At 41.2% G+C, this 25,716-nt stretch overlaps 1 protein-coding gene across 1 annotated transcript in view; it reads left to right on the forward strand.

The window, feature by feature from the left end:
* Sntb1 (syntrophin beta 1) overlaps positions 1–16,780 on the forward strand; it is a 247,406-nt gene extending 230,626 nt beyond the window's left edge. The window contains exons 5-7 of the mRNA XM_060389407.1: positions 5,765–5,961; positions 10,564–10,754; positions 13,690–16,780. Of these exons, the coding sequence (XP_060245390.1) occupies positions 5,765–5,961; positions 10,564–10,754; positions 13,690–13,782 (481 nt within the window). The 3' untranslated portion in view covers positions 13,783–16,780. The remainder of the gene's footprint in view (positions 1–5,764; positions 5,962–10,563; positions 10,755–13,689) is intronic.
* Positions 16,781–25,716: the final 8,936 nt, after the last annotated feature.

Below are 25,716 nucleotides of genomic sequence, written 5' to 3' on the forward strand. Positions count from 1 at the left end.
TCTTATCTCAAGAGGAGGTAGTATGTTTAGCTGTGAGCTCCACTGTCAAGACAACTTTGTGGGCTGGCGAAATGGCTCAGTGGGTAAGAGCACCTGTTATGGAAGCAGGAGGACTGAGTCAGATTGTCAGCACCCTGTAAAAAGACAGGGGTGGCCTCGTAACACGCCTGTGCTCCCAGTACTGTGATGGACAGAGACAAGACACTCTCCAGAGCTTGCTCAGCAGCCAGTCTAGCTGAACAAACTCCATATTCCCAAAGATCCTGTCTCAAGGGAATAACGTAGAGAGTAATAGGGGAAGACACTGTGCAATTCTCTGGCTTTTGTGGGTGTACACCCAAATTCACACATACATGCACACACACACGCACGCACACGCACACACACACACACACACACACACACACACACACCAGACAACTTTGTTTCCCCAAACCATGTTTTTCCGGCAGTTGTCAGCTTTGGTACATAAGCAACAGTGCTTACCAAGTGAGCGTCCTCTAGCTGCTATAGCTTTGCTGGGAGCTTTCCGACCTCATCTGAGTTACCACGGGGAAATCATACATTCCCAGTGTTGCCTTCCCTAAATGAGCCAAAATCCAGAGCGGGCATCCACGAAATCATAGACTCAGGTGCTTGGGGCTGCTGCAGTCCTGGTGTGGTCCAATCAGCGTAGCGAGCACGGGATGTCACCTGCTTGATTCCAGTCTTGCAGTTTCACTTCACACAGTGTTGTTGGCAGCTTTGACTGAGCACCCAGTGCTGAGAACCTTCCATGGTCTTGCTTTGTGCTCCTTTTGGGCAAGAACTTGAGTTGCTTTGAAGCAGGGTGCTCTTTGAGAAGCGTCACTTCTGGGCTCTCTTTGTAAGCTTTCTCACATTCAAGTTCAAGTCAGCATCACTGACAGCTGGAGATGCAGTTGTTGCTTTCTTTATCTGTCCATCCCACAGACATCTAAAGAGCAAGTGGCATTGTCTTTGGCATTATTAGAAGGCCTTTCCTCATCTGGAAGTTCTTTGAACATCATTTGATTCCATTTAAATTTCTCTCCTTTGGGTAGACACAGCCCCCTTTGGAGAAACTGGTGTTCCTCAACTTAGAACCAAATTATGAGTCTGTCAAGGACACATGACCTTTCTCTACATAAGTCCCACCTCAGGATATGTTGAATTTGGGTTAGTTGTAAGACATTGAACAGGCTGCCCCAAGGAGACAGAGTGATTCTTCACCACTCAACCTACCCTAGCTCACACTGTCCATTTCTCATCTGTTGGAGAAATGTATTTCCTGAGAACAGAGGCTGGACCGGGAATAAAGAGACTATGCGGATCACGATGAGGAAAGGCCTCTTCTCTCCAACTGTTGCTCATCAAGGCTTGGAACTTGAGTTGGCTACGTGTAAAGTAGAAATTGAAGTGCTATAGACTGGATAGCTTAGGAATTCGTTTCTTTCTCTATTGAAAGCTAAGATGTTCAAGAGCAGTTTGTTGGGTTCCTTGTGAAAGCTGTCTTCCTAGCTTGCAGATCACTGCCTACATCTGTTCTCTCATTGAGCGCAGCATACAGAGATATCTAAAGACACTACATTTTTGGATGAAACTCCCACCTTTACCACGACAGTTAACATCTTTATAGGAGTTATGTCCAAATACAGTCATATTAAGGGTTAGGCTTCAGTATATGAATTTGAAGAGGAAATTGAGAAAAGCTAATAACCTTTCCAGGTTGTATAAATATTGATTAGATATGTTACCTAGTGATTGATGAAATCTTTATCAATTGATGGGATGGATAAATTAGCAAGTTTTGTTTGGTGATCATTTGGAAGGATGAGAGAAGGAACTTGAACAGAGCAGAAAGTTCCTCTGTGGTCCCTCAGAAGATGCTTGAATCCAAAAGACTACTATTAGTTCACAGGGTCCAGCTCTTTGCCTTTGCTGGGGCCCAGCTGATTAGTATAAGATACTAATGAAGCTATACATATAGTTTCACCTTGTGTGGATAGCTAACTGTTGTGTAACGGTAGCTTGCATATACTGTGTTGTTCTCACACTTGGACAGTTCAAAGTAATCCCATGCACAAGCAAACACAGAGGACACAGCTGAGGAATTTTATATCCCATCTCTGAATTACCACTAATACTAAACAAGAAACACGCAAAACCCTGACAACATGCTGAACCTGAGGGTCTACGCTTTCCATGCAAAGTCCTATTTCTAGCAATTGAAAGATCTGGGCTCATTTCAGTCTCAAGGCTTTTTAAGTTGTGTAGCATATGTTTCTTGGGGAAAAAAATCTAATTTCAAAAAGATAAATATTTTTCAAAGATAAATATATTACCTGTAAAATTGCTTGGCATTTTAATAGACTTGTTTCTAGACTTTCTTGGCAGATGGATGTGTGTTATATTGAGAACTTTACAAAAAAATAAATGTCTTTCCCCATACTGACACATAATATTTATGAAAATAACCTTGAGGGTATATGTAATACTCCACCCAGAAAATTTGCACACATGTACACAGTAGATGCCTGTATTCCGAGTGGATTCAATTTGGGGAAAGTGTCTTCTATAACCAGTATACACACTAGGTAACAGAAATAGGTATTTGTTTTTATCTCATTATTTTAAGACAATATTCTACCAAGATTGGCTTACTTTAAAAAATCTGCACAATCTACATGTGTGTTCTTTCTTGGATGGAAGACCTCGTACACTTTAATATAAATATTACATAATTCACACTTGGGCTTTCCTTTTTCCTTTTCATTCAGTGAAAGTTCCATGATGAGACAAATACTAATGCCAATAGCCACATCTCTGGGTCTGTCTTCATCACTATTTTCCCCACAGAGTACTCCTGGTACATGGCATGGGCTGACCTGGCTCAGGGCTTGCTCAGACCTGTTACATTCTATTGGCAGTTTTATCCCTCCAACCTCAGAGATATTTCCTAAGTACATTTTCTAATTACAATTGATTTCAATGTTAGACACTCCTTAAAAAAAATGTTGATTTGAGATGCACTTCATGGTTGTGAGGAAAATCTGTCCTGTGATTCTCTGCTAGCCCCTTAGCATCTTGTGTTCTGAAGAAAGTCTTTGCATTTTCTGGCTTTCAAAAGCATCATCCCAGTTCTGCTATCCCTTTCATCCTCACATAGCCCCCCTCTCAGCTGTATATTGTTCTTACTCTGCCTCTGCCTCTATAATACAGTACCACCAGCCACTGATTATGACAGAATTGAGGTCACTCATGAAAATTGTTTAGGGACTGGAAAATGAAAACAACTTAGGGCAGTCCAGGTCTAAAGGAATCAATTGTTTTTGGGTACTAACCATAGCATACAATACACTGAACCACTGAGCTAAACGCTTTAAAAAAAATTATTAAATATAACCCTAGTCCAATGGGGCAGGAATTAAACTTGTAAGTGTGAAGAATCAGAATGTTTATTGAGCATGAGCCATATGCTGGTTTCTGAGCAAGTAACAGTGTATCAGTAGTGTTATTTAATCTTCCCAACACGGCCTTATGAGGTAGTGATTCTCTAGAACTTTGTAACATGTGGCATGTGAAATCAGTGGGGTTCTGCCACAGTATTTATGCCTCTTAAACCTGTGCTCCCAGTTCATCTCAACTTGCAGCCTGGCATTTGTGCTCAACTAATCTTGATATTAAGATCTGAAGAAAGAATACATGAATATATTTCTTAAGGAAATTGAAAGCTAAACAACTTTGGATATGAAAACACCTTGGAAAGCCAGGTGTGGCAGCACAAGCTTTCAACTCCAGCACTTGAGGAGGGAGGTCATTCGTAGCCAGCCATCCTGGCCTTCTTATGGAGGTTCAGGGGAGTGAAAGACCCTGCCTCAAAATTAAAAAATGGACAGTACCTTAGGAACAACATCCGAGGTTGACTTCTAATCTGCGCGTGCACGCACGCGCATGCGCACACACTCACACACAAACATACACCGCCTTGAGCACCTAAACCACCATGTACTATATTGTCTCTCTTATATGTAAAGCTATATCTACCTATCTTCCATGTATGTGGACCTATCTGCATTGCCCCCGTGGCATGCCTGGGTTGGCTACCCAGAGGCTATTTAAGCTGTGGGCTGGCTTTCCCCGGGGTCCGAGGATTGTTCAATGTTCCTGAATAAACTGCATTGAAAAAAAAAAAAAAGATACTTTTCTGATGAATTTTTACCTCAGTCCCTTTAACTCCCATACTGGAATTTAGAAAAATGTGTTCTCTAGTCTTTGGTATCACTGTAGTTTGAATCTGCAGCAGCATCGAAGTCACTTCTGTTTCTCACTTTGAAATGGCCTCCTCCCGGCAGAACAAACTGGATTCTGCAGATAAATGTTAAATCCCTACATGCACCCACATGCACAGCCAATTCCCTTCATGCATGTTAAAGGCTCCCTACCTACCTTCAGACTTGGAATGTTATGGAATGAACCTCACCGTAAACAGACTTCCCAACCATTTTTTCCCCTCAAAGTGGCTTCGCAAAGTATTCCTCCCATCAATCTCCAGCTTTGTAAATGAAAGAAAGTGACTCAGAATTATACACACTTCTTACTAGGAATTCCACAGGATATATGTTTTCCTCCACTGATGATTTTATTCTCTATTACTTAGCTTTATGGAGGGGGGGGGGCTTTTCAGATTTCCTTATAGGTTTTAACCCTTAAGGTAACAAACTCTTTCTCTAAGAAAATAACTCACCCAACAGGTGGCACCTGACATTTTTCTAGTGAAGAGTGTCTCTTTCCATATTAAAAGATGAAGATGAAAACACAAATATCCCAAAGAGAAATAACATTTATAAAATTACAATGTGCTGCCCTGCAAATGATTGATAGGAGAGCCACTCCGAAGAGGAGGCGGAAATGTCAAGCAGGAGAGAACGTGTTTCCAGGCGACACGTGAAAAGTAGGAGCCAGTGGTGGTACTCAGACTGCTTTGATTTTTCACGTTTTAAGTCTGGCCTTCCAGGGAATTATTTACTATAAAAGTCACATTTCATGCCAAGGGGAAGCTCTAAAGTCCATGTGAAAATCTTGTGTAGTTGAAAAACAATGCTGCTGAGAATTCCCATGAAAACCCACCAAAGGGCAACCCTTTACCATTTCCTCAGAAGTCTAACATTTCTAGTTCTCTCTCTGGCTTGAACAGATAAACAGATTGCTGCCTCTTCAGTGGAGTCCCCAGTTGTCTGCTTGTCTGTAGGGCCTGTCTGCACCACTTTATGCATGCCCAGAGGCATGCTCTGCATAGCCAGCTCCTGCCAGCTACGAGATGCAACAAATTGAATCTCATACCCATTTAGTGCAATAGATACCTTTTCCTTTCTTTTGCCTGGGCAGGAACATGCAAATGTGTGGGGATGGAACTGGACAGGAGAGAATTTTTACACAGAATTTCAGTCCTTTTTTCTCATTCATTTATCTATTGATTTATTTACTAAATAAAGACAGTTGGATTTGCACACATTATGTCATATTATTCAAATCTTCTGCATAGTTAACAGTGCACAATTCTTAGAAAACAGAAGGTGATAGGAAACCACTGAAGAGTGGTAGACATCTTTGATGTGAGATCACAGTGGTGAGAGTAGGGCGTCAGTGTGGGGCTTTTAATAGTTGAAGTACCAGGTGGGTGTTTTTTAAGTCCGTTTTGATACTAATCTCTCTCCCCCTCTCCTCTTGCTCTCTTTTCCTCTTTCATACACACCCTCCTCTCTAGGCTGGTCCATTCAGGTCCAGGGAAAGGCTCGCCCCAGGCTGCTATGGATCTGTCCTTTGCCACTCGAACTGGTACCAAGCAAGGAATTGAAACACATCTCTTCAGGGCTGAGATCAGCAGGGACCTCTCCCACTGGACAAGGAGCATCGTGCAGGGGTGCCACAATTCAGCTGAGCTCATTGTGGAAATCACCACTGGTGAGTGCTCCTGCCTATGACCTACCGGTGTCCACAGTCACTCAAATACAGGAAAGGTGAATCCGCTACTGCACTGGCCTCAAAACTGTTTCTATTACTGGCCTTTTGGGGCATGTAACAGTCTAGAGTTAAACCTAAATGCTTCTCAGTTAGGCATTGTTTGCCCTCCTAAAATGTAACTAGAGGCTTTTGTTGCATACAAGCTCGTCTTATCTTCATTAAAGAGAAACTGGTAACTAGGATGATCATTTTCCACCCTCCTTCTCATAACCCCATAGATGGCTTCTTAAAGAAAGGGAATTTGGGGGATATGAACTGGTTAGGCTATTGGTTATAAACAGCAGGAACTGAATCTAAGTGACTTATCACAGAACAGTATTGGTGGTAAAATGAGCTCCAAACTGGGGGCTCAGTCCGTGAGAAACAGCAGGAAAGAAAGGCATCTGAGTAGAGGGAAGCAGAGCAGAAGGAAAGTTCTGGAAGAACCCCAGCAGAGCGCTCTCTATCCCTGGTGTGAATGAAGGGTTGGAAGGAGTCCTCTGTCAGAGAGTGCTCCCCAAAATGACTAAGAAAAGATGTGTGTGTGTGTGTGTGTGTGTGTGTGTGTGTGTGTAGCAACCCTCCTATGGGATGTCATTTACGGCATGCCTACTCTTCGTTAGGCATTCTATAAAGTGTCTCTTTTCCTTATAGTAAGGAACAACCTCCTGTGTGTCCTAAATCAACCAGCTGAAACAATATTTTATTAATGATATTAGAAACTTGATGTGTATAGTGTCTTGCCTGGTGGAACTTTTAATTCAGGCTTGCTTGTGTACATGTGTGTGGTGTGTGTACACACGTGTGCATCTGCGTGCATGTGTGTGTTTGTATTAATGACTGTGCATGTGTGTGTATAGTACACACCATAAAATCATGTGCATTAGCTAGTGCGGAGCCCATTTTTAACACAGTATACACAGACTACCCCATACAGAGCCAACAGTGTCTGCGACGCTGTTGTTTCTGGTCCTGAGCCATAGGACAAACAATTTCTAGTCCTGACCTCTACGGCCTACCTCTGCCAAGCAAACTGCTGGCACTGATGAGCAGGGCATTCTGTGACAAGGAAGCATCTCCTCATCATGTCTCCCAGGAACTTCTGAGTTCCTCATAGTCACTGCTTGGAATACCATTTCTCTTGTTCTATTGTGCTACCTTACATATTCTTCTGTGGCTTTGAGGAGGCAATAGAAGCTTGTAGCCACACTTGGTCATTTTGAATAGAGATTGACCTAGGTTCACATCCCAGCTCTGTTATTTCTTAGTCATTTGCTTCATATCCTTGTTTCTTCCACCCCACATCTACAATCAGAAAAACAGGACCCACTTCTGAGGATGGTGTGAAAAAGAATTATTAGCTGCTATCCTTATAATTATTACCCAAGACTTGCACTGCCTAATATAACAACCTCTGTGAAGTGATCTAAATTTGAATTAATTAAAGCTTCATAATTTCCTCAGCGTGTCACCTTTTTTACTCCATTGTCACATGTGCTAAATAGCAACCTCCCAGGATGGTGTAGATCTGTGGCATTTCCATCGAGCTCTTTTATGCCTCTGTGTGCAATAGAGGATGAGGACTTTCCACACAACAGCTAGAAAATATGTACCAAGATTTTCCCATACCAATAACGAAGCAATGATGTTCTACTCAGAGGCATGAATGGCTGACCTTCTCCTCCCTCCAGAGACTCAGATTCTGCACCATGGTATGATGTATCAGAATTCTCATATAACAAATTCCAGGAGACAGTAATGTTTACTGGGCTGTGAGAAAGTCTTTGAGGGGTGCTGAAGTAAGAACTACCTCTCACATACTCAATAGTACTCTAAAATATGGGACATACGATAGCATGTTGTGGGGGTTTTCCAAAATGCCTCTAAATGCGTAGTAGAATTTCTGCTGCAGTAGACCCAAGATAATCAGTGTCTCTTACTTTATTTTTTTAAGATAGTACGTCATCATGTAGCCTAGGCATGTCTCAAACTGACAGTCTTATCAAATTCTGGGATTAAAAGCATGCATCACCTTGCCTGGCCTGATCAGTGTCTATTAATGATTATCTTAAAACTAATTTGTGACCCTAAACATTTCCTGTCATTTGCTGATGACCTGTTCAGAGTGTTCCTGAAAGTTGTGTGCCTATGGCATCTGGCAAAAAAGGCAGACCGTCAACCTGAGCATCGGGAAAGGCTCAACAACTCAAATGCTAAGTTTAATAAAGTTAGGCGCAGTACCAGTGAAGTTTAGACTCCACGCATTGCCTTGAGGAAAGAATGGAAGCGTCCCTAAGGATTTGGTTTGTTTTACATCCTATTTAGTATTAGATAGTCCTATTTCCCTCAGTAGAAAAATTCCAAGACTCGTGTCACACCAGCCAAAGGAGAATGATGAAGAATTGTGTAAACTGAGCTAATGGGATGGTAGCAATGGAGAAGTGATGGGGTGATTAAAGACACAACCTAGTTGTAGCTTGAATGATGCCTCCAGAGACTTTGGGGTGGGGGAAGACGTCTGCTTTCATCAGAGCTTCATTTAACATGGCGTTTAGTTTACCCCAAGGAAATTGAGAACATATTTGGATAACTGATTCTACCCAGTAAAGGCCAGCAACATTATTTGAGGCCTGCTGGAATCAAAGCATATCACAGTTAGTTCAGAATAACTAATCGCCTAACTGTAAAGTTCAAATGTGAGGAAAGCATGAATGAAACTGTGCCTGGAGTCTATTTACATGGACAAGAAATGAAAATTCACAAAGAGAAGGACTCAGGATGAGAAGCCATTTCTATCTCTGTGACACTGTCCTTGGACTGGGGGCGGCAGAGGGCAAAACACTCAGATCTAACAGAAAAAAAAAAACAAAAACCTTTGAAAAAGGTGAGTTCATAGTACCAGTTGAAAAATACTTACAGTAGGTCAGGAAAGGGGTATGTGTGTTCATCAGAGCTCCATTTGAAAGGACACCTCATTCTGTGGACAGTAGAGATGTTATTTCTTCCTCCAAAATCTGAATGTCTCCTCTACCCAGTTGTTATCATTTGTCACTATTCATGAGCGAGGAAGGCTGAGGAACTCGCTGTCAATGTCCTGCCCAAACGCCCTCCAATCTGAGTGCCAACATGCACAGGAAAAGGAACATAAAACAGAGGAGAAAGGACTTGAATTTTCAAAGTGAAAACAGCCCCGGGTAATGATATTGTCTTTTCTCTAAACTTTAGTTTTTTTAAGCTCTATAATATTAGTAAATTGTTTCTGCATCTGAAGTCAGTGGTAAGATTGTATTTGGTATATTCAGAAAGCAGAGCAGAGCTAAGGGTGACACAAAGTAGTTTCTCAATTAATGACACTTTTATGTATCAGTGCTGCTCTCAGACTCCCACTCCCCCCAAAAAAATGTTCTGGTTTCCCTAAATATTCAGTTAGATGTAGATCAAGGCCTGAGCCAGTTCACCTAGAGAGGTCTGCTAAAGGTAGTGTTTTATGAGGTAAACTAAACCCAGTCTGATAACTGATAAGCTTTTCCAGAAATCTTTGGTGAAGATAGAAAGGATACATTTGTAGCCCTTCCTCAACTGGTGTGAGCTAGGGTGATAATGACTGTTCCCTCCCTGCCCAAGTAATAGGCTTGAAGTGCTGGATTCTTCCTAAACAGTGAAGTTTCCAGGTACAAACCTGCACCTAGACCACTTACAACATTTATCCTTTCATTCCTCTGGGCTGGAGGTGCCCTGTGCATGACCCCCTCTCCCAGCAAGCTTCTGGACACCTCACAGGCAGCAGGATAGAGTAGCATCCTCATGAAAGATGCCACATTACAGATCTGTCTGCAGCAGCACATCCTGGACCCAAAGTCTTAGGGAAAATGAAAAGAAGTGTCCTTTCAATTTATAAAATAAATTTTGTTGGGCCTTTTAAAAATGTAGATTATTTTTAAACTGCTCACATCTGACCTCTTAAGCATGATATGTGTGTGTTAACTTTGATAGGATAAAAAGGGAGTGCTTGCCTCTTTCACCCAATAGCTTACATGACTGTGTGCACAGATGTATGCATGAGTTCACATGTGTGTGAGTGTGGGTATGTATCCATGCAGGTGATATGGTGATGAGGAGGAGGAGGATACAGAGGTGGCTTACTTTACATAAATAAAATGTCTGTTGTTTCTGGCTGGAAGTCAGGCCCACCTGGCCATGGGAAGTCAAGCATCCCTTTCCTGTTGACATACATGTTGACAGAGGTAAGAGAAGGAGTCCAGAAGACATCCACTGATTCTCAGTTCCTGGAGATTGCTAAATTACAGCATCAAGAAGCATGGGAACTATGTTCGTTTCTTATATTTTCAGTTGTGAGCTTGGCCTTTAACGGCTGAGCCATCTCTTCAGCCCACCTTTCTTTTTCTCACATTAATTAGAAATTTGTGGCTGGACACTGGTTTGAAGAAACTAAAACAATTCAGTTCCAAAGTAAATAGATAAATGGATTGATGGATTGATTTCCACGATGTCTCCCCCATTTCCCCCACCTCTCTCTTTCTCTCCCTCTCCCCCCTCTCCTAGCCTGCACCTACAGAAACCAGGAATGCCGTTTGACCATACATTATGACAACGGATTTTCTATTTCCACTGAGCCTCAGGAGGGTGCCTTTCCCAAGACAATCATACAGTCCCCTTATGAGAAGCTCAAAATGTCTTCGGATGATGGAATCAGGATGCTTTATCTAGACTTTGGAGGCAAAGAAGGCGAGATTGTAAGTGTACTTTTCTTGTGACCATATGATTTTATTTGCTTCATATGCAACATACCTGCCGTGACTTGGATAGCACAGTGGCTACAGGCTCCTGTTGCAGGTGACCCTTGAGAAACTGGCATTGAATTCAGTGGCTTCAAACAGATCCTGTTAGCTCAACATCTTTCCTTTTGTTTCAATTTTCATTAGAAAATGAGAGGAAGAGGATGCAGCCAGTCATGATGAGCCCTCATAGGCAAGGGTCAGATAGAAGAGAAGGAGGACCTCCCCTATCAGTGGACTAGGGAAGGGGCTACAGCCAGAATACAAAGTGAATAAATTGTAATAAGTAATAAATGAATTTTAAAAAAACGATAAAAGATAATGACAAACATTTGAATCTTTATAAGACTAGCATTAAATTCTTATCAAGCAGGATTTCTTAGATGCTTTAACATATGTGCCATTCGTTTTAAAGATGTACTAATCAGTTAATATAACCTTGGCATTGTGCCAGGAGATGGGGATGAGGGAAGGTTTGTAAAATAAGCACTTCCAGGGGCAGAGAACTAAGGGCAGTGAGGTATAGACAGTGGACATCATCTGAGTTGAGGGAGAGACAGACAGGGCTATAGAATTTGGGGGCTCCTGTCAAGCCATATTCATCTAAGTTAATCAGTTACTAGCTCGGTAATAGCCATACGTCACATAGCACTGCAAATTGCCGTTGTGTTTAAAGATTTTTCTGTGGTCATTGTTCGGCACCATAGTAAAAAAATGTGTGTGAAATCCAATTCCCAGAAGATGACAAAGGTACATTCTTCCACTTTCAGGCAATAGTGGTCCGTGGCATTTCTTAGAAAATGAAGCCTCTCACCTAAGGTGTCAAGTATGGAACTAGAATCATACCCTTGAATTTGTAATAACTAGTCTCTCTAACCACTGTGTCTATCAGAAAATGTGCATTGGCTTCCTGTTACCACAGAGTAGAGAAAATCAAAGCACATAGAATTGTTCCTAACTAGGAAAACAACAACAACAACAACAACAACAACAACAAAACAACCCTAGTTGTTTTCATTCAGCTACAGGGCTTCCATGATCCCTCCCTCTTCCTCTTCCCACCTCTTGCCACAAGCCATGCAGGTGGTTCTTCAGTGGGCTTTCTAGGAAGTATCTGGAAAGCACTTGGAAGCTGACTAGGGGGAAGGGCCATGTTCACAGTGAACAGAATTAAAATGTTCACCTCAGACCAAGACAGTTCCACGACACTACTGACCTCAGTGACAAAACATGGGTACTATAGACAGTGGTGACCAATTCCAGTCTCTGGAGCTGACAGTGGACCCTTACTCATTGTCTAACTCTGTCTATTTTTCAATGGATTCTCAGAATTCCTCTGGATATATATATACGAGTTCTTTAAATGTAGCCTGAGACCATGACTGAAATGAGGTAGTACATGAAAGTCCCTGTCACTAAAACACTTCTCATTCATTACTGGCCTATCAATCATCCATCTGTGTACTTGTTCTTAAAGGCAACCTCATTATAGCAAAGTGGAAACAGATGAAAATTAGTCTTTTGTTTTATCCTTGCTTGTATCCAAGGCTATTTTGCTTCTTCCATGTCTTTGGATTCAAGTCATCCCATCTATAAATTACATCCCATCTATAAATTGTGCCAGACAGTTTTTAATGTCACTGTTCAACACTGGGTCCCTTTCTAGTGGCATGGGATATAGTAATTAATCTCCAGCTATGGCATCAGAATTACTTGAGCCCATACTTCCTTATTGACTGGAATAGCTGTGATTTCATAAAGTTCAAAACATCTCTAGATTTAGTTTTTCCATATGAAAAGTGGAGACAATGACAACATCTCTTAGGAGGTTGGCAGTGAGGAGCTTTCTAGACCGCGTTAAAAGAAGTGGAAGCAAACCTCCTCCACCATACCTGGCCAGGACCCTAGAGCAGCAGCACACACTCATTCCTGTTTCTTGCTTGTGGATGCAATGTGACCAGCCCAGCTACTTCAAGCTCCCTGCTGCCTTGACTTTCCCATAACAATGGACAGACTGTGCTTTGAACTGTGAACTAACATACCCTTACATTGCCTCGTTGCCTTTGTAAGAATGTTTTTCTCATGGCAACAAGACACCACTCTATAACAAGTAATCTTAAGTTTGGTAGATGTTTTTGCACACTCGCATTGTTCCTGTTGCACAGAAACTCCACCAGTTGCTTGGGACAGCAGAAGGGAATCAGGAAGTTCCCTCCAATTTTTCTAAATTAAGTTAAGTGATAATCCCACTTCTGAAGGCCTTTATGCTCTACCCAGGCATGCCCTAGGTTATGCAGGAAGGCTAAGACTTTAGAAGTCACCATCGGAGAGACCTGTGTCCAAAATGGCTCAAGGGTAGAGAAAAGACATGGAGCTTAGCATGAGCTCTGTATTCACAAGTCAGAAGGCAGTTTCCCAAGCAGGACTGTGTTTAATACACTAATTGCCTTTCCTGTTAGTAGAGCTGAGAAGAATTTTAAGTAAGTTGGCCAAGATTAGACATCTAAAATACTGTCAAAACTGAGAACCAAACAACCTGAGATGTAAAATTTGAACTACTGAGTGCTTTACCAAACTTGACATAAACATCGCTATGGTGGAGCTGAAAATAAATGGTTTAGACAACAAAGAAGGGTCCCATCAATATTTATGGAATTATAACAGGTAAATTCATTAGACTTTGTGTTTTTTAAAAAAAGGTATGGGAGATGTAAGGAACAAGTTGGAAGAGTTATTCCTTTACCTCAATAAGAACAAAGATGTGAGGACGGAACTGCTCTTGTTAACACTGCAGAAACAGAAAGTGCATACAGATTGGCTTAATGTGTGAATCACTATGCTCCACCAAGCACTAACTGAAGATCTCTCACGCTCTCCTCTTTTTCAATTTCAGCAACTGGACCTTCACTCCTGCCCCAAGCCGATTGTTTTCATCATCCATTCCTTTCTGTCTGCTAAGATTACACGACTGGGCTTGGTGGCCTGAACAGAGAGGCGACTTGCCTTAGGAAAGGAAGCCTGCAGTGTCACAGGAGTGTGACATCAGGCAGTGCACCGGATGTAGCATGCACAGCCAGCTTCAGGTCTCAGGAGTCACATGTAGCATCTCAGGCTCCTCTGTCAGTTTCAGGAGCAACAAGGGACACCCTAAAGAAAAATGCCACAGAGATATCAGAATAAAACTTCATAGAACAGAACAAGGTTAAAGAGGTGAGGGCAGATGAATATACACAGCATATCTTTGAAATGATGACAACCAAGGCCACAGCCATTACAACAGCATGTGGAGATCTTAATCACACCAGTTTCTAGGCAACTGGTTCACCCAGGGAAGCCAGAACAGAGCAGATGAGAAATGGATAGTTTCACCTAGTCCTCTGTCCCTGGCTAAAAATGATCCCTTGCTTCCTTGTGATCTAGTTCCTGATTCAAGTTGAGCTAACTTTCAGTGTTAAGCAAAACAACACCACCTACACCCAGCTTTCTAGTATATGTGTTGCCAAAGCGAGCACTAATACCTGCCTTTTATTTAAGAATGAAGCCGTTGTCACTTAATTTCCTTAATGAGTTTCCTTTCAGCTGGTATAGAGTGATTCCAAAGTGTTCTCATTAGCATAGCTGAACAGAAATGAAATAAAGCGTTGGACACTGACCTGAGCTTTAAGCTGGCGGAATCTGAGCCAAAGTGGACTGTTTGAATTACAAAGCTATCCTGAAGAGTCGTTCACACAAATGATGATTAATTCCGCAGCTACACTTATACCCATGGATGCTGTCTCATAGCCAAAACTGTTACCCTTATTTACAGAAATGAAATTCTGGGCAAATTTTAAAAAGATTGTCATTACACACACACACACACACACACACACAGAGAGAGAGAGAGAGAGAGAGAGAGAGAGAGAGAGAGAGAGATACATACACACCACTGGTCACATAATTGGGGGGTTAATGGCATTTCACAGTGTTCATGGAAGTGCCTCCGAGTGGTCCTTGTTTCTGCCTATTCTCACATGCATGCATTTTAAGTAATGGAAACCATTTCTCAGTTCTTGATGATGCTGTTTCAGACATACAGAACCAGAGGTATAGTCAAATCTACAGATAACATCTACATTAATTTTGAAATTCCGGAGGAATGATATAATGACCTGATATTTTTCTACAAGAATATTTTGAGTCAGTATTTAGCCTCTTAATACTTATTGGTTTTGGTGTTTTTGCCTTTCAAGATTCACTCACTAAAAACTACACCCATTATTTGATTTTGGAGTTACTTTTCAGAAGCCCTGAAAAATATCCCTAGAATTTATGAATTTTTAGTATTTATTTTCCATGTAGTTTTACATTAGCACCTGCTCTGTATTCTGCCTATATGTTGAAGAGTCCTAGTTTAGCAGATACTTATACAAAGTGAAACTGCCTAAAGGCCCATGACTAAGCTTCCTTAGATTTGTGTGTTTATAGCGCTGCAGTTGCATTTTAAACTATCATTTCCCCAAAGCACTTCCCATACAACATCATTTCCAAGGGACACTGAATATAGTGTTCTCACATTGAGGGTGTGATATAGGAGCTTGATGATTAAAAAATTATTTGCTAAGCGCAACTCAAGACTTGTAAGACCCTTGTTGGGATTACTAGCCTCCTCAAAAATTCTGGTCTTCATGGGTCACAATCTTCAAGGTAGAGTTGAGGACTCTGTGTCTTGCACTTCTTTGTAATGGGGTGTCTGTGAAGCTAATGTTTTTTTTTGTTTTGTTTTGTTTTGTTTTTTATAGACAAAGCTTTAGGAAACACTGCCATAGGACATTAACCTTTGGTTGGTTTCCTATTTTAGAATGTTGAAGAGTAGAGGCCAGCTTCAGTACTGGGAGAAAGCATTGATACATTTGTAAATTGTATTGTACTCTTTCTCACTATATATTTTCAGAAATCACTGGAATGTTGTTATACAAGAGAATTATACTTATGTATTGTAAATAACATGATACATATATTAATTCCAATAGTTTAATTCAACAATATGTAATCTAAGGTGCTCGGTACTACATGAAGTTTGAGTTAATTATTCAAGTTGCAAAGATTCTATTATATATTTATAGACAAATTAAAATGACCATAATGACAGAATATATTGTTTCTTTATTGCTTAAGTTTTAGACTGATTAATATCTGGGTAAGAGTCAACAAAAAGTGTCTTTTCCATTTTTAAAATTTTAATTTAAATATTTATATTTTAGCAAAAATATATTTGAATAAAATCAATGCATTTTCTGAAGTAAATTAAAATGTGTTATTAGCAAGAAATAGAAAACTTTATGAAGAGAATTGTGTATATGAATGATTTTTTTCTCCTAATTAAAGTATACCATATCAGAGTGAGTACGATGAGTCAATTTCAAATATTCACTTTTATTTCTCAGCTTGGATTTTAAACATGATATTTAAATAATGGCTTTACAACTTATTTTTCATCTTGTCTTAGGTGTTAGTGGATGACTAAACTAAGTCTGCCTCATGTCTTGGTCAATGAACCAGTTTAGTCATTTGGGAGAAACTGACTTTTCAAATTTGCTTTGTTCTTAGTTCTGTGAATTACAGAACCCATAATGCTTGTCCCTAAATGAAAACCAGAACAGACGAACAATCTTTGCTTGGTAGATTCTTCCTCATTTGCCAGAAGGATAAATTCATTAGTCTGGGGAATACATCCCTGCTACTCACCTTATAGGCATTTAAAGAAGGCCAGAGGAATAGAGATGATGTCATCATTTTTTCCTGACATGAGCTAAATAGTAGAAATCAAACTATACAATTATTATGAACTACCCAGATAGAAGTATTTAATAAGTGGCATGAATGAGGCACGGAAGTGATTTGTGGGTGTCTTTTGAATTGTTTTTTTTAATCTGCCTGTGTTTATAGTCCCCATGAATGTCATATACAATGTACATATAAACTAAATAAATATTTGCCTCAGATCTCCAATGCATAAGCTTATATTTTAAATATATCATGTGCTGGACTGACTGAATGGTAGCTTAATGACAGTCTCAGAGAACTGTGTGACTATGAAGAGACATGTTATGTTCCCATCAAACGGTGATTGAGTAAGGGAATACCGCTAGCAATTTCTGTGCTCATTTTATTTCAGAATCCATTTAAAATACAGACAGTATTTTATGGAATGTTGACAGATTCCTCAAGATGTTAGTATTTCTCCCTAAATTATTAATCTGAATATAACTTCAGATGGGTTCATCTACATCTTAGGGCTCTCATTTTTAACTACCATGTGACCCCTGCACTAAGCTTCAAACACTTCAATTCTCTGTTGTACTATGGTTGACTTCTGTTGTAATTTCTTGCAATAAATATAATCGGCTCGTGTTTAGAAGTCATTGCACTATCTGGAACTTTAGCGGTATTGAGATCAGATTTAGAACCATAGAGTCTGAGGGTTCAAAAGTCCTAGAAGCTGTGAAGCATATTTTGCTCAGTTTATTCCAGCGGTGCTACTTTCATGCATTAATAAGGCGTATGATCTGCTAGGAACGCAGCGATGTGACGTTGTCAGAGAAAGTCAGATAGACACCAATTAACACTTTTGTAAAGTTCACGCCACCTAAACTCATCTCACCCATACACCATGTCCCAGGCACCGCACTGGCAACACTGACCTTGTGGCATGTGCCATTGAGCTCAGGAATCTCTCCTTGAACACTTCGCTGCTGCGCACCCAGCCTGAAATTGAAAATTTCCAGGATGAGGAGGGTGCTTCTTATCTCGCCATGCAGACCCACTCATTTGCTGGCTGGCTAGAGTTGTTTGAAAGGCCCTGCATTCTCGGCGCCAAACTTCTATTTGTCTACCCTTCAATCGTGACCCCTGTTTTACCCTAGAAAACACTGAAAGCCCAACTTCTCTTCCGCATAAACGTCCTGTATACAGAGAGAGTCCAGGCTGACAACAACCAACGAAGGGAAGACAGGCCGTAAAACAGCTTTTAATCGGACATTTGAAAATCCTCTTTTTCATCTTTAAAAAAAGACCAAGATTAAAACCTTCTCAGGTATGTAGTGATGGAAGATCAGAACAGGCATGAATAAAGTCACCAATAAGGATAATTGGCACAAATTTGGGGAGCAATTTGACAAAACTTTTGACTATGAGCTATGATTGCACAAGTGCAGAAAACCTAATGTAGAAAGATCATCTTTGCGGCATTTGTAATCAGCTGACAAAAGGTATATCAATACAGTATTCATGTACACCAATAGCTGGCACATTGATATGTGTGAATGTTCTGCAACTGTCAGTGTTGGCACAGAGAAAGAATCAGTAAAATCTCAAATCTTCCTTAAGGTTCTTGTGAAAAGCCACAAGCAAGCACCATCAAAGGACTACATACTTCCTGTACCCAATGAGGGGTATTTCAAGAACCTATGCTGTTGGGTATCACCATGAGTAGGAGGAAGGAACTTGGAATTGGTACTTCATGAGAGTTGCTAGCTATCCCTGCTGGTGACGGCTCCTCACTAAATGGAAATATTTCTTCATACACGTTCTGTAACCTCTGAGATTCTTGTAGATTAAAATCCCTGTTAGTATCTGAGCCTAGACCCTGATTTCATTTTATTCATGAAGACATTTTCATTCAATACATCCTGGATTTTCTAAATATGAAGCACCATGGATTTTAAAAGAAATATGGTGGTCTTGTTTTGTTTAGGGGATTAATAAAAGTTGGTAACACACACACACACATAATATACATACATACATATATATATATATATATATATATATATATATCAAGTCATCACAAGTCTGTATGTAGCATTGGGTTATGGTTATCAAGGAGAGCTGCCTGGTTTGTTGCTGCCTCATTACAAATCCAGATATAAACTGAAATTTGATTGTTTTGTCTTAGGAGTGTATGGGTACCCCAGCATATTGAAATATACATTATTTTACCATCACTTTTTCTTTAAATGCTTCTGTAGTAGTAGATTGTCTTGCTGCTACAACTGCATGCCCAGCAATGAAGGAACTAAAGGGAGGAAAGATGTCTTTTGGCTCATGTTTGAGAGACTCTAGTTTTTTCTTTTCAATGAAACTTCTCTGGAAATACCCTCACAGATGTGCACCTCCTAGATGATCCTATACCAAGGCAAACTGAAAATGACCACAGCCTTCCATTTAGGAGGTAGAAACTTCTAAATGTTCTGATTCTACGGGAGGTTACATCACTGCATTGGGCACACCCCACAAACTCTTCAGATTTCTTGAATACACCATCTGTCTCCTCCTCTCCCAGATGCTTACTTAAACCCAGACACGGTAGCTGGTTCTGCTTGACCTAGGGGTTTCAGCTTAGGGCAGACCAATTGCTTGCTTGAAAACACTGCTCCCTTAGCTCTGTCACTCAGTTGCCAGGCAACGAAAAGACACACACCTGGCTTTCTGAGTTCTTTCATCTGTCAGTTCCAGATGAGGATCAAAAGCCACTAGGTAGGGCATAAGATATGGATTACCTAGGAGTTGCTAAGAGAAATAACGTGAATATTGTGAGAATCCCTTTTGTGGGGAAGCAAAAATAATATATACCCAGCTCTTTAGAAAGTCCCAATAACAAACCAAAGCCTGATTTCACCGAAGTTCAGCCCAGGCAATAGATGAATTTCTTGGGCTTACTCACAGGACATAACTTGAGGAACTTCTTACAGGAACCTGGGGAAATCTTCAGTGAGCATGGATAATGACTACACCATAGCCATATCAATGGTGCTTCCTCCCATAGCGAGCTCTTCCTGTATTGCTATATGCTTCAGTATCTCCTAAATCCAAGTTCATTGCAATTAGAGCAGAATTGCGAAACCCCTGCTAGAAGGAGAGGAGAGATCAGATGAAGTCTTGGGTGAGGGCCCAGTGACCCTCCCCACACCCTTCTTAGGACCGACTCTTGCAAGCAGGCATCACTGATCTGATGAAAACAACAGCTATTTTGCACTTGAAAACACTGAGCAAAACAAAAACTACAGGGAAGTTGAATTTGAGAGGAAAGTTAAAGTTGGCAGCATGGAGAAGCTGAGCAGATAATGCTTGTTACCCTCCTCTCTGTATCCTTAGCTGAGACAGGGATACAGCATTCGTCGTCCATCTTGGGACATCCCATCTGACAAAATGTAAGACTAACCTGGGCTATGTATAGCAAGACCCTGCCTCCAAACCCTACAAACACAAAATACATAGGTAACGTAGTTGGTGCAGAAAAGGTGTTTGGGTCTGAACATGGAGAAACAATGGGTACATGTGTAAGACAGTCCTGCTTTAAAAAGGATATCTGGAGCTGGGCATGGTGGCACACACCTTTAATCCCAGCACTCAGAGAGGCAAAGGCCGTGAGTTTGAGGCCCGAATGGTCTACAAAGCAAGTCCAGGACAGCCAAGGATACATAGAGAAGCCCAGTCTCGAAAAACAAAACAAAACAAGCAAACAAACAAAAGTCTGGAAGGGAACATTATAAAAATGTAACAAGGCCCCAACTATAAGTTACTGCTGGGAAATGTCCCAGGGATCATGGGTGTGACCTACAGATCTTCAATGCTGTATGACCTTCTTAAATGCGCACTTGAAAACTCTCTTTTCAAAAAGGCTCTTTCTGTAGATAAAATTCTGAGAATGGTAAATACTATTTTTAGCCTGTCTATGTAAAAATCTGAAAAGAACTATTTGAATATATGACCATAAATCAATTGTTATTTTACCTACAGTCCTCTAAATGGCAATAAATTTGATTTCACTCAGGGAAACAAGTTTAATAGCTCGTTAAAATGATTAAACCATGACCACAGAGGGTGCAGCATCACATTGAAATGATAACAGAAAAGCAGGGGGAATCCCTGTTTTGGCTTTTTGTTCTATTCTTTTTCTTTCTTTCTTTCTTTTTTATTATTAAGCTTACTCACAAACGAGACCTTTTTTGGAAGCGTTCAAGGTTCCATACAGAGGACATTGATCAGCGTTATAGCAAGGAGAGCAGAAGGGGGTGGGGATATGGAAAACAGGAAGCTTGGGGAGGACAAAAGAAGGCAAGGGGAACTGATGTGAAATCAGACCATCTACTGCTTTTTGGCAGCTGGGTGAAGGAAAGCCATGCCAAGCACAAAGCCTCTCAGGATGATTCCAGTCTCAGGCAGGGACTACCCTGCTCTCTTGCTTGGCCTGAAAGCTGCAATTCTGTCTCAGTTTGGACCTGGGCCTAGGAATGTTGAAAGAAAAGAAAGCCAGTTATATTTTTAGCAACTTTTAGTTACAATTCTTGGATGAATAAAGTCTATTTTCTCACAAGAACCCAAAAGCAATGACCAAGCAAGACCTTCAGTAATGCTTCATTAATTGTAGCTGTTTTGCTTGATAGTCCTCATCTGTACAGCACTGGAGGATAGGAATGGGGATGCCTTCTTCTGCAAGCTTTCTGGGTCTCACAGGAAAGCAAAACAATCTGAAAGAGTAAGCAATTCCCTCCTTTTTCAATTTTTATCTTGCTGCCTTCTTTCTTGCAGCTCATTTTGGATGTGAATGGAACCTAATGTTTGTCAAAAAGGAATCGGTTTACAACCTAGGGGCTTGGAACCCCAAAAGTGTTTACTGTTGACTATTGTGTGGCCTGGTGAGGCTGGTCCACCCCTCCCATTGTTGTGTAGTTACACGGGCTCACTTGTGTGTCTGTCTTTGGACAGAGCATTACACTAGCTGGGGAGTTCCTCAAAGCTGCGTGCACAAGCCTGCAGCTGGTGCTGGCTATCAGGCGAGCACTTTGGGTCTACTTCACACGCCCTCCCCACCATGTTCAGGTCAAGGTTCCAGGAGAGCAGAACAGAAGTTACAAGGGCCTAAAATTCTAGGTTCCAGCTCACATCAGTCACTGGCACCTCATTGCTAGCTTAGATGAAAGGATTAGGGACATGAAAACTACCCGTGTTCAGGGGAAGACCCAAGGCTTTGTGGGACTATTTCATGTTCTGCACTCTTCCTCTTCCACAGTTATTCTCATTCTTTCTGCGTATGAAATATATACAAGGAACAGGCCAATGCAACCTCTCTCCCCCAGGCTCCTCAGGCAACAGCTTTACTCAACAACTTATCACCACGTAGCATAGCTGACTGATACCTAGGCCCTGCGGCTCTCGGCTTCCCAAGTGAGAGAGGTTTAAAGATCAACTTCCTATCCTGAAGGACAGGGGCGTTCGGCACTGCTGCCTGGGAGACAAATGTGTCCCCAGCAACTGAAGTGTGAGTTCGGCTTATACCTTCCTTCTCTTCCATATACCTGTCAAGGTCATTCAGTTGCAAAGCTTAATAAACGTGGACAATGGGACAGCTGAGCTCCTCTGCTAGAGCACAGGCCCGGAGTACATGCAACTCTACTCCAGCCCCTCTTTGCCCCTTGCCTCATGAGGTTTTGCTCCTGTTAGTGTTTGCCAGAGCTCCCAGGTAATCACAAATTTTCCTGTGTGCCTGCTTCCTGGTTTATTTGAAATATTGTTGACCACTTTTTATTTTTAGACATTTTTCTAGGTCATCCACAAAAGAAAAAAAGTATGAAGTTTATATAGTAGCTAAGCAGAATTTGAATATGGTTAACATGGTAGCTGATCTGAATTATGGGGGGAGAATGTGATGGCTTGCATAAGAAATCTCTCCCATACTATCGGGCGTTGGAATATTTGGTTCCCAACTGGTAGCGTTGTTTGGGGACGTTTATGCGGTACAACCTTGCTGGAGGAAGTACATCACAGAGCGAGGCTCTGAAAAACGTGTTGCTTCCCATTCACTCTCTCTTCTTTGTCCTTGACAGTGAGCTTGCAGCTTTGTGTTCCGGCTGCCACCCCTGCCACTTGCTGCCAATTCTTACCTTACATGATGGGCTCTTACCTCTCCCTGTAAACCCTAATACACTCTTCTATGAATTGCCTTGGCTATGGTGTGCTATCACACAGCAACAGATGAGTAACGAAGGCCGATGCGGACTATTTGTAACTCCCCTTCGATGCAGCCCCAATGAGGAGGATCCAGTCAGAACCTATTTGCTGGCAGTACAGGCCAGGCCCTGAGGTACACAGTGGAGAGACAAAGTTGGTAATCACATATCTAAAACCACATATCTAAAACATGAGGCAGGAGCTTCATTGAGGAATGGGCTTGACCAAAGAAGCTTCCACACCCCAATTCTTGTACAGATACAGTGCCAGCAAGACAGAATTTCCAAGGCACTGGTGAACTGGAGTTCTTGGGTCTACTTGGAGACGGTCTATCTGGATTTCCTGACACTTCTAGGAGCTCCACCTCACCCCACCACTCAGTCCATCCCTGAAGTTCACACGGCTTGTAGCTGCAGACATCTTTGGAAGCTTTTCTTGTTGGTGATGGGCAGAAACAACAGGCACACAGTTAACCACACGAAAGCTGTTGATGGATTTCTGTGAGACTGACACTTTCTGAGGGTGCTGTTTTCTATGTGTTTGTGCCTTAGTCTCCTGTGCTGGAAGCATGGCCTCATTATGGTACCGATGTGGTCAGAGCTTTAGAAGGTGGAGTTTGGTTAAAAAGCCCTCAGGTCACTGGGGATACTGCCCACAGAGGTGTTAATGGAATTCTCCTGGGACCACTGAGTTACTTCTCTCTAGAGAGCTGTTGTGAAAAGGTCAAGCCTGCCGCTCAAGCTCTTGTCTAGCCATGTGCCTTCTCACACATGCTGCTGCTCCGGATGGGCCATACTTGCACAGTGTCTTTACCAGATTCTCATCCCGATGCCATGTCCTTGGATGTCCAGAACTGAGCCAAATAAACCTTTCTTAGTAAAGTTACTCAGCCTCACATATATCACAGCAGGAATGAAAGAACCAATGAAGAGAACAAGAACTGGCTGGTTACTAGAAGGTATGGCCCAAACTAATGCAATAGAAAGCACAAAATGTAATCAAGTACATTAAATCAAGGGTTTCTGGGCATACAAAATAGAAACTTTCTAAAGACGGTGGGGTTAGAAAAGAAAATCAGGGCAGAGTGGTTTTCCTGAGCTAAATCCCTAGAGAATACTTACAACACAAATTGGGCTGCACACAGCTCCTTTAAGGGCAGTCCTGAGCTGATTAACAGCAGAAGAAATGTTTTGCTGGGTGGTTTAATTGTTATGCAAATGCTGTCTATTTATTTACACAGTGAGAGTTACATTATCACCACAGAATCTTACAGGACCATTAGTGCACATGTCTATCTTTATATAGTATGTGACTAAGTTTGCTGAGCTCTTTGGTCAGTGGATAGACCAGTGTAACCACCAAACAGTAAGGACCTAGAAACTGACATCACTGTTCTGAGTCAATTACGTCAATATCTGGGCCCAGGCAACTACTTGGTTTGCTGTGACCATTTTGGCCATTTTTATAATTTCATACATTTGACACTTTCTTTTTACTTTAATAATTAAGAGTAATTCATTCTGTAGCCTGTTGCAGTTTATTCCTTAATATTGGACAACAGTATTTCATTGTAGAAACGTTTTTTAGTAGTCTTATCCATACTTCGCATTTGTGATTACTGTGAACCAAACTGGTATGACTATCCTAACTCAATTCGTTGAATACATTTTTCACCAAACCTACTTTATTTAAGGTTCTTAAGCATCTGTCCCCTTCTCCCTCTGGTAACACAGACTTAGTCATCAAGACACCAGCAGTTCAGTCGAAAGGCCAACACAAAGCAGCGAAAGCTGAAAGACTCAATTGGATTGCCCAGAGAAACTCTCTGGAACGTTTCTCTCTGCAAAGCCAACTGTCAAAGCACAAAGATCAGCGCAGGGATGTCAACCCAAAAAGTGATGTCTCATTCTGCATGGGCCTCTATATGTGTCCTCTCTTCAAAGTCCACCCACGGGTGTTCTCAGTTGGCCAACATCATGTCCCTCACGTATGAGGGGTCACATCAAAACATCACATACCCTCTCACAAGCCAACCTGGGCAAAACATCATGTGCTCAGCTTGCAGCAAAACATCACATGACAAAATTCAGACTTCAAAGAAACCAGAAATTTCCCTTCAATCCATCCTAATTTTTCTTGGGTCTAAATAATTGTTGGGTTGTATAATTACCATAAACGTAGCTTCCTAGAGTGCAGTCAATTATTTTCCATTTCTACTAACAGCATTAAGATTTCCAACTGTGACACACAGTTATAATATGTCAGTTTTAAAATTTCATCCCTCTTTAGGGACGTGTGTTTACAGCTTTAATTTGTATTGGATTAATGATGTAAAACATCTTTACATGGCTTATCTCCATCCCAATGTCTTCTTTTACAAAATGTTATTCTCAAAATTTTTGCACATTTCAAAGTATTGAGTTATATCTTATTATCAAGCCCTAAAAGTTTCTTGTGCAGCACACATAATTTCTCCCATTAAGTACATTTCCGAGAGCAGAACTTTAAAGCTCTGAAAGTGTTATTATTACTCTAATTTATTAAAGTTTGCACTTTTTGCGTCCTTCAAAGGAAAGCCTTGTTTCATCCAAGAGTGAAGGTTTTTAGTTTCTTCTGTATGTTATATAGTTTTGAATACAGGACTGTGATCCAGACAGTCAATATTTGCATGTGGTGTGAGATTCTTCATGTATATCACTTAGGTTTCCATAAGGACAGGAATACAAATCAAATGAACATTTGCATATGGTATGAGCTCACTCAGAGTACATCGTTTATGTTTCCATAGGACAGGTATATACTTGCTCAAGCTCTGGATTTCTGAAGACTGTTTCATAAAGAAAAGTTTGGTGTGCTGGACCATTAAGCACAATGTCTCAATCAGCATCGCTGTCTCAATCAGCCTGAGGCAGTAACTTCTTCAGCTTTG

Source organism: Meriones unguiculatus, chromosome 8 (assembly GCF_030254825.1).
Source record: "Meriones unguiculatus strain TT.TT164.6M chromosome 8, Bangor_MerUng_6.1, whole genome shotgun sequence".
Taxonomy (NCBI): Eukaryota; Metazoa; Chordata; class Mammalia; order Rodentia; family Muridae; genus Meriones; species Meriones unguiculatus.